At 48.1% G+C, this 8,733-nt stretch overlaps 1 protein-coding gene across 2 annotated transcripts; it reads right to left on the reverse strand.

The window, feature by feature from the left end:
* Window positions 1-2,209: 2,209 nt before the first annotated feature.
* On the reverse strand, window positions 2,210-6,517 carry LOC123098633 (AP2-like ethylene-responsive transcription factor AIL1). Of its 2 annotated transcripts, none has more exons than XM_044520677.1 (9): window positions 5,636-6,517; window positions 4,749-5,325; window positions 4,573-4,655; window positions 4,429-4,437; window positions 4,223-4,311; window positions 3,926-3,999; window positions 3,468-3,512; window positions 3,190-3,266; window positions 2,210-2,968 (listed from the first exon to the last, which is right to left on the reverse strand). In XM_044520677.1, exons 1-9 carry the CDS (start codon window positions 6,288-6,290, stop codon window positions 2,547-2,549), a joined length of 2,031 nt encoding a protein of 676 aa, XP_044376612.1. In that variant the 5' UTR covers window positions 6,291-6,517; the 3' UTR covers window positions 2,210-2,546. The 2 variants fall into 2 exon arrangements, with proteins under 2 accessions (XP_044376612.1, XP_044376611.1); XM_044520676.1 differs by having other exon boundaries at window positions 3,468-3,518; window positions 5,636-6,516.
* Window positions 6,518-8,733: the final 2,216 nt, after the last annotated feature.

Raw genomic sequence — 8,733 nt, forward strand, 5'->3', positions numbered from 1 at the left:
ATCACTTGATTAATGATAGCCCAGCTTGATCAAATCCTGGAATTAGTACGCAACAAACTAAGCCCAGTAGCCCATGTGCCATCACGGCCTTTCCCCATACCCCATGTATGTAGTAACTGTTTTGCCGAGCGCATGTGCCATCGATCAGATCAATTGATTGATCCCCTGTACGTGCATCTGGCTGCTAGGGCGCTTGCCGCCGCCGCCATCGCTCGCCACGACGCCATCTACGGCTAGGCGCCGGGAGGCCACCCTTTCGATACAAGCAGGTACTAGTACCAATAGTGGCTATTAGCTATTAGTAATTCTATTTTATGAATGAGAACGTTACTCTGAATGTTAGTATTTCTTTTGATTTAGTTTCTGGGATAGATCGCCGCCGCCTGCATGCGCTAGGGCATTGGAGCATTGCCATCAGCTGTCTCAAGGAAGATTTGGCGGTTCGTTGAGTCTATAGCTAGCGTCAACCGTCGACACAAGCTCGTCCCAATGAAGCAGTTGTCGCTTGTTGGTGAGTATCAAGTCCTATACCATAGTCTTATGCTTCATGTGGTCAGAGTTAAACCAAAATCTCAAGTTATATCCAACATATAATAAGACTACACAAATTACGAGGTAATGTTATTGTTACATTGGTTACTACAAATCATAAACTTGTATAACAACTATACAGCAAGATGACCGGAATTTTTTTTTTTTTGGTTTGTTAGGTTTCGAGAATGATATTGTTGACTTGTTTGATATATAGGTAATAGGTTTTGCGGTCTAGAGTTATACTTAAATAAACTAACAAAAGTGTTATTTTATTCCAAATTGTGAACTATATGTACTTGCAATTTGATTCCATTGATATATACAATAGACTTCTACAATGTTATATATGATTGGTTGGTTTTGGCTTCTTCTCGCCTCCCTCATGCTCAAATCCTGGCTCCGCCCCTGATGAGCATCCTCGCACCGCTTCCCGGCAGAGAGCTCAAGCTGTGCGTCAGTTTTTACGCCGACGACGCACTCATCTTCGCAAAACCTGACAGACAAGAAATCGACAAGCTGCTACAGATTTTGAAACAGTTTGGGGACACCTCGGAACACACGTAGCTCCGAGGTGCCGCATCGGTCTGTCGCGTGCTTCTACAGTTTCTTTGGCTTTTCAGTTTTTCGTTTTCCTCAGTTTTCAGTCTGAGCCTGAACCCCAACCCATGATAGTTTGATCATGGCGATTTGTTTTCCCGCCCTCTATCTGCTATACTAGTAACATTGAAAGCCAGCGGTTGCTTGATCTCTGTAAAATAAAAAGTCATATTTATACTAGTCCAGCAAAGAATCTTGTCCTGGCAATAGAGTCCTGCGAGTATATTTCTGTCCGCAATGGACACGATTGAGATGACGCTCGCTGCAGCAAGGCGTCGGACCTTTGGGTCTGCGCCATCCCCTCTCGATTGGATGTCCCCGGTCAATTCCTGAGGCAGATAAACACGTCGCTCTGCTTTTTGGCATCTTTCACGAGCAAAGCCCGGCAAATTTGATAAATTTGACCTGAGGACGAAATCAAAATCACAGAATAAACTGTCCGTGAAACTATTTCACGCAGCTGACCTTTTTGTGTGACGCCCGACACGAAGGCGCCACATTACACTGTGCAACGCCTCACAGATAGGCGTTACTGTGAGGCGTTGCACAGTGTAGTGTGGCGCCTTCGTGTCGGACGTCACACAAAAAAGTCAGCCGCGTCATTCTGTAATTTGATTTCATCCATAGATCAAATTTGTCGATTTTGCTGCAAAGCCCGCCCGTCGTCGTCTACAGGCCGGGGCCGGGGCTGGCAGAAGGGACAGGACAAGAAGCACGCAGCGCCTGAGATTTCACTCGGCGGACCGGGGTTTCTGTGAGTTGGACGAGGTGCTGCACGCTGCCACTTTCGGCACCAAAGTATAAAAGCGCAGCCGCCCCGATTCCGGCGTACGTACGCACCGTGGCTGCAGCTCCGGCCACTGCCACCCAACATCGGTATGCTGCATCGGCTTCTCCAAGGCATCGCTGCGTCACGGGTTACGACAGAGGCAGCACTCAGCTCAGCCGATGCATGTAATACCATCTCCTTGCGTCGTCTCTTCCGCCCGACGCGCCCATGCACCGCGACGCGAGGCGCACATCCAGTTATCCACCGCTCTATCTACACAACACCGTAGGCATCGGCGCACGTCCCAGGTTCAGTAATAGTACATGGCATATAGTAAGTGGCAAAGGTTCAGTGCATGCTAGCATTGAAAATCTCCTACGTCGTGGCATGCATGCATGCATGCACGTCAAAGAGTCTCACATTGCGGCAAAATTGTCGGCACCTCCCAGACAAGTTAAGGCGCCAACCATGCAACGACATGCATCGCACCCCCACCCTCGCATCGCAGGGGTCGGCCGATCACAACACGGCCTCCCCCTCAAGCTTTATCATCGGTCCTCCTGCACCACCGTGCATGTGGGCATGTTGCCCTAGCTAGCTACCTACTACGTCCCTGCGCTGCGTGCTATGCTAGCCACTCACTCACTCAGTCGTTCCAGAGCGCGAACACCGGGAGCGGGTGCGCGCTGGGGACGCCGGCGACCGGCCGGGCCGCGCCTGGCATCCAGTTCCCTCCGCCGTTGCTGCCCTCGCCGGCCTCGTACTTCATGGCGTGCGCGTACTGGGGGCCGTGCAGCAGGTGCGCGCCGCGGTGGCCGTCCGAGGCGTCGGAGCTGTTGTCGGACGCGCCGGCCTCGGGGCGCTCGACGGCGACGCTCACGCCGCTGGGCAGCGCCGGCGCGTCGCGCGTCGGGGAGCGCCTGCAGGCAAGGTCCCCGCCGATGAGGTGCGAGCTGGCGCAGATGCGCTTCACGTCGTACTTGCTGATGTCGAAGTTGGTGACGGCGCTCAGCCCGCGGAACTTGATCGCCGCGATGTCGTACGCCTCCGCCGCCTCCTCCTGCGTACCTACGGTTTTATTTTTAAAGAGAACACAGTGTACTCAGCATCTGGAGGTTGATTCACCGCACAACTATTAGACAATAGACAAAAAAACACATGCACAAGTGACAAAAAAGAAGAAGAAAAACAAGATTACAGTTAGATTAGCAACAGTTGGGTGACTGTTAAGGCTTGGAACTTGGAGTGAACAAGCTGCATACAAGAGTAGTAAGAAAACAAAAACTTACTGAAGGTGCCAAGGTACAGGTCCTTGTTCCCTGCCACCCTCCCAATCCTGGCCTGCCATCTGCCGTGCTGGTGATGCCTGGGGAAAGGGAAAGCAAGCGCAACAAGAAAAGATCACACACAGTGCCACAGGCTGGCAAGTCGATGCGTGTGTGTTTCTGCGTGTCTGTCTGTGTGTGACTTGTGACTGTGAGTGAGATGGACTATACTAGTAGAGCTGAGAAGAGAGCAAGTTTTGGGGTGGTGAAAAAGCCTGCGGATGGGGGTAAAAATGGGGCACCTGGTCACTCCTCTGTACATGGATGCTCCCCTCGAGAACCCACTGCTGTTCCTGCAAAGAACAAAATTTAACTCGGAAGTTGCAAGCCTTGGTGAGCGCGCCAGATGTTTTTCACCCTTTTGGATGCACATGTATGTGAAGGAGTGCACACAGATTACGCAGTTGTACTCTACGAGAAATTTTGTCTCTAGTGATGTTTAAGATGTTCATCAGATTTTGCCATGGTTTTGTTCCGGTATATGCTAAAAAAATTATAAATGATCTATAGTACTCTAGGATTTAGGGTTTAGGGTTCTAGTATATGCTAACAATTTAATAAATGATCTATAGTGCGATAGTTCTTTGCAATGGTAATAATTGTTGGCACTGCATCACTGAATCACTGATGGTGCAGAGGTACTACATAGAGAGACAAAAACAGGAAGTCAAAAAACAGTTACTAGAGGCTACTGGTGCACCTTCTTAAGTGCGCAATGAACTCCTGCCTTGTCATGTGCTTCATCTCCTCCAGCTCCTTCTCATAGGTGCTTAACTACATGTGACAACAGAACCCAGCACGTCCGATCCATCAAGGAAACATTGAAAACATCTGTTGTACTACTATTAAGCACTTTATTCAATCAGCAGCGAGTTACTATATAGGTGCAGGAATGAACCAGAGTACCAGGCCCCTACACCAGTAGTACCACCACATTCCCTGGGCTTAATTAAGTGGAAAGCTTGAATGCAATGGCGTCTCAGAAGCTGAAACCTACCGGGAAATTTATGTGAGTCGTTGGCCCCCAGTACTTGAGCGCTGCCAGATCATAAGCCCTCGCGGCCTTCTCCTCCTTGTCATACCCACCTTCAAATTTCAGATCAGCCATGATCGATCAGCATGTAACAACAACAATGGACAGCCTGAGGTTCCAAACTGAACCTCTAAAACCACTGGATAGGGTGTAGCATAGCAATGGCTTACCTAGGTAAACTGCTCGTCGCATTCGGGAGATTCAGGAACAAGCAAGGAAGTTGATGTCAGTCGTAGCATGTTGTCCATGGATGTAGTGGTACATACAAAGGCAGAAATGTTTTGTGATTCTATCTTGATCTGTCAGGAGCTCACCTTGCCTTCCTTTCCTGGTCTGGCCTTCCTTCCTGCAGGTGTTGTCCCACAGGTGAGCCTCGTACCTCCCCGTCCACCTGTGCCTGCAAATCAACGTACGAACCAGCATGAATCCATGAACGAGCCCGGACGTGTAAACGATGCAAAAGCTTGAGCACGCAAAGAGCAAGGCCAACCTGGTGACGCCGCGGAACTGCGACGTCCTCTGCCCGAACGTCTGCGCGAGCTTGCGAGGGACGGGGACGCACGGCGCCGGCAACGGCGGCAGCGGCTCGCTCGGGGCGGCGTGCACGGATGGAGGCACCGCCGGCGACCGCTCCGGGACGTACATCGACTGCCGGAGCCAGGACTTGATGCCAGAGATGGACATGTTGGTGCTGCCGTCGAAGCCAGCCGCGGAGCTGTACATTGGCGCCGCCGCCATCGCGCCCGTGCCTGCAGCTTGGTTCGGCGGGCACAGGGAGTACTGGCCGTGGTGCGCCGGCATGTAGTGGTGGTCCGGGAGGCCGGTGCAGTGTGGCGGCGGCGGCGCGTTGTTGATGTCCAGCCCGATGACGGCGCCGCCGCCGCCATTGCCCTGGAAGTAGGGCGAGCCTGGATAGGCGTGATGGACGTCCTGGTGGTGGTGGTACTTGAGCTGGTCGGCGTGGCTGGCGTCGTAGACGCTGCCGCTGCTCCTGTCGTTGCCGTAGCCGACGCTCAGGAAGTCCTCCAGCTTGGGGCCTTTGGCTTCTGCGTGCTGATGCCTCCAATCTGTACAAAAGTTAAGACAAAAGAGTCCGATCAAACACAAACTAAAGGCCTTGTTGATATTCCATTTCAGCGTCAAGATGCATCAGTGAATAAATTGGTAGTCCAATACAAACTAGGAACAACACCAGCGAGTTGTCGTGGAACAAGATTAACATGAACATGTGTAGTTTTCATCCTACTATTGTTAGTTAGATTTGGACACTGCTATGGTACACGGCGGAAAGAAAAAAAAAATGAACATGCAAGCAATGATTCGAACAAGCTAAACATAGCCTCCCTGAGCTCGTGTTGCATGCGATTGGTCAGTTACCTGGGCCGTCGTACTGCACAGAGCCGCCGCCAGAGTGCAACGGCACGCCCACGATGGGCGAAGAAGGCGCCGCCGCCGCGGTGGGCGACGAGCAGGAGCCACCGTCACCGCCATCGCACCCCACTCCCTCGCCGGCGTCGTAGCCCCTGGCGGCGGAAGAAGAGGAAGACAAGGAGAAGCCGAGCCAGCCACTGTTCATGTCCATCTCCTCCTCCACTTCTCCACCAACGCACACAACCAAAAAGATTGGGAGGAGGAGAAAAGGAAACGAAAGAGGAACCAAAAGAGCCCGATCTTTTGCCGGCCGGCCGGAGTGCGTGTGACTTGCAAGCAAGGGAGATAGGGAGGGAGGGCGGAGGCTATCTAGATTGGTGCTCGGACTACGAGAAGAGGGGAGGCCCCCCACCCCTTTTTGACGTTTATATACGCGGGCCGGAGCTATATTTGGCCACCGGTGTGGCGTAGGGTGGTGGAATGATCGGTCGATATGAATGAATGCGGTAGTGTAGAGTGGAGTAGAATAGAGTAGGGAGGGGAAGGAAACCAAGTCTTGGTGTGCAACTTTGGCTGGCTGGCTGGGCTGGCTCGTGCATTGCATGTACGTATGCGAGTGTGGTCCGGAGTTTTCTTTCTGCGTTGGGGTCTGTGCCATCATAGATACGTCTTGTAGCGTGGCAGCGCCAAGATGGGGCCCGGTGTGAAAGAGTGAATATGAGTGAGTGTATGTGGGTTTTCAGGTGTGTGGGTTATTTTAGGACCCGATAACGCGCGCACGTTCGGTACAAACCTGTTCGGAAGGATCCCTTAACCCCCGAACTACCACATGGCGAAACCCCCCTCTTGGTCCACGTGGCTTCTCCCCTCGACCCCCGATCCAAAAACGCCCTGCGTCTCCCACCTCCACCCCCGATCCCCACCATAGTCCCCCTTCCTCTTCATAGATATCTATGGAATTTGCCATGGCAAGATCTGAGGAACCCTACAGAAGCTGAGCTACTTGAAGTGAAATCAGGTGAATTTTGCTTGCCGCACACCACCTCCTCACCTCCCCCTCCCCCCTCCTCCTATTTCCCCCCTCTCTGATCTAGCCATTGTTGCCAAGGCAAGATCTGAGGGACCTTACAGAAAGCTATGAACCCTACAATAAAAGTACCACACATATGGCAACTTAACAGTGATGAAAAAAGAACATGTACTTGCCATGAATTTTGTTTTTTCAGCTCTTCCATGAGTTTTGTGCTGATCTTGCCATCCTCAGATCTGCCATGAGATTTTTGCTGATCTTGCCATGCTCAGATCTATTTGGATGGCAAGAACAAGAAAAAAATGTGTGGTAGTTTGATGAATTGTGAATTCTTGCCATCCCATATTGTTCTTACCATATAATTGTTGCTACTGACGACACTTCCTTATCTGTTTTTTGAAACTTTTCATGAGAGGGAGCTAATGTATCAAAAGGGGTTGATGTAGATGCTGTGTGGGGTTTGAGAAAATTGCCAACCCTGTTAAAGGTACAATGCCATGAGTCTATGAAAACAGGAGGGGGATGAGGGAGCTACCAACCCCTATTGTTTCCATGTATGTGAAAATGTTCTTGCCATCTGATAACTGTTAATGATGAGAAATGCATGATGACAGATGCATGTATGTAGGAAAGGTGTGTACTTAGTTGACGCATTGGTTTGTCGAAAAAAATGACAACCTTGTTACAGTGATGTTCCCATGTGTTTATGAAAACAAAGTCCAAAAAAAGTTAGAAATGAAGAGGAGTTGCCATCCTCAATTGTTGCCATGTAGAAGACAAAGTTCTTGCCATGTGGAGCCTCCTGTTGTTGCCATAAGCTTGTGTGTTACGGGTTTTACTTAATATGGACGAATTTCAAAGGCTCCAGAAGCAATAACACCCATGCTAAAAAATGTGATTTGCTGTTTCAGTTGGAGGTACATTCTTTTTTTTAAAGGAGAGGAGCAAGAATGGATACAGGATGTGGGGGAAATCCCTTGTTCTACGGCTCTATACAAGCACCGTCGTAAAATATATTTTAACAATAACCCCCAAAAGAAAAAGAATAAGTCATGGAAAATTTCCATCATGCAAACAAAATAATTTGCAATGGCAAATTCACAGCAAAAAATGTCATGGTATTTTTACTTAAATTTATATGTAATGTATGCGAAAAATGTCGTGTGTGAAAAAACACAAAAAGTTGAAAAAACAAAAAAAATGAACAAAGAAAAACACCATAACCAGAATCATATTAAAAATTGCACATATTTGACATGGCAAAGCAGTAAAATCTGCCATGTTAATAAAGGTCAAATAAATAGTAAATATTTGCCATGTCATTAAAAGTAAAAAATTTGCCATGGAAATTTGGGTAAAATTTGCCATGTTAATGAAGGCAAATTAGTCATGGCAAATAAAAAGTAAAACTTGCCATGGCAATAAAAGTTAAAGATTGCCATGCGGATTTAAGTAAATTTGCCATATTAATAAAGGTCAATTTGCCATCGGCAAATAAAAAGTAAAAACTTGCCATGGCAATAGAAGTTAAATGATGCCATGGCAAATAAAAGTTAAATAATGCCATGGGGATTTAGGTAAATTTGCCATGTTAATAAAGGTCAAATAATTAGTAAAACTTGCCATGGCAATAAAATTTAAATATTGCCATGGGGATTAAGATAAATTTGCCATGTAAATAAAAGGTTAATTTGCCATGGCAAAAAAAGTAAAACTTGCCGTGGCAATAAAAGTTAAATATTGCCATGGGGATTTATGTAAATTTGCCATGTTAACAAAGGTCAAATGAAAAGTAAAACTTGCCACGGCAATAAAAGTTAAATATTGCCATGGGGATTTAGGTAAATTTGCCATGTTAATAAAAGGAAATTAGCCATGGCAAATAAATAGCAAAAACTTGCCATGGCAATAAAAGGTAAATATTACCATGGGTATTGAGGTAAATTTGCCATGTTAATAATAGTTAAATAAAGAGGAAAACTTACCATTGCAAGATTTGCCATTTTGTGTTGTTTTTGTTAATTTAATGAATTACCACAGCAAAATGCAAATGGTTTGGATGGCAATTTTAGAA

Source organism: Triticum aestivum, chromosome 4D (assembly GCF_018294505.1).
Source record: "Triticum aestivum cultivar Chinese Spring chromosome 4D, IWGSC CS RefSeq v2.1, whole genome shotgun sequence".
In the NCBI taxonomy this organism is placed as follows: Eukaryota; Viridiplantae; Streptophyta; class Magnoliopsida; order Poales; family Poaceae; genus Triticum; species Triticum aestivum.

Coding starts and splice junctions, on each gene's coding strand:
- LOC123098633 (XM_044520676.1), bottom strand. CDS start 6,290: ATGATGGCACAGACCCCAACGCAGAAAGAAAACTCCGGACCACACTCG. Junction 4,000..4,222: donor CGACTCACATAAATTTCCCG/GTAGGTTTCAGC, acceptor TGTCACATGTAG/TTAAGCACCTATGAGAAGGA. Junction 3,519..3,925: donor TTCATTGCGCACTTAAGAAG/GTGCACCAGTAG, acceptor TGTTCTTTGCAG/GAACAGCAGTGGGTTCTCGA.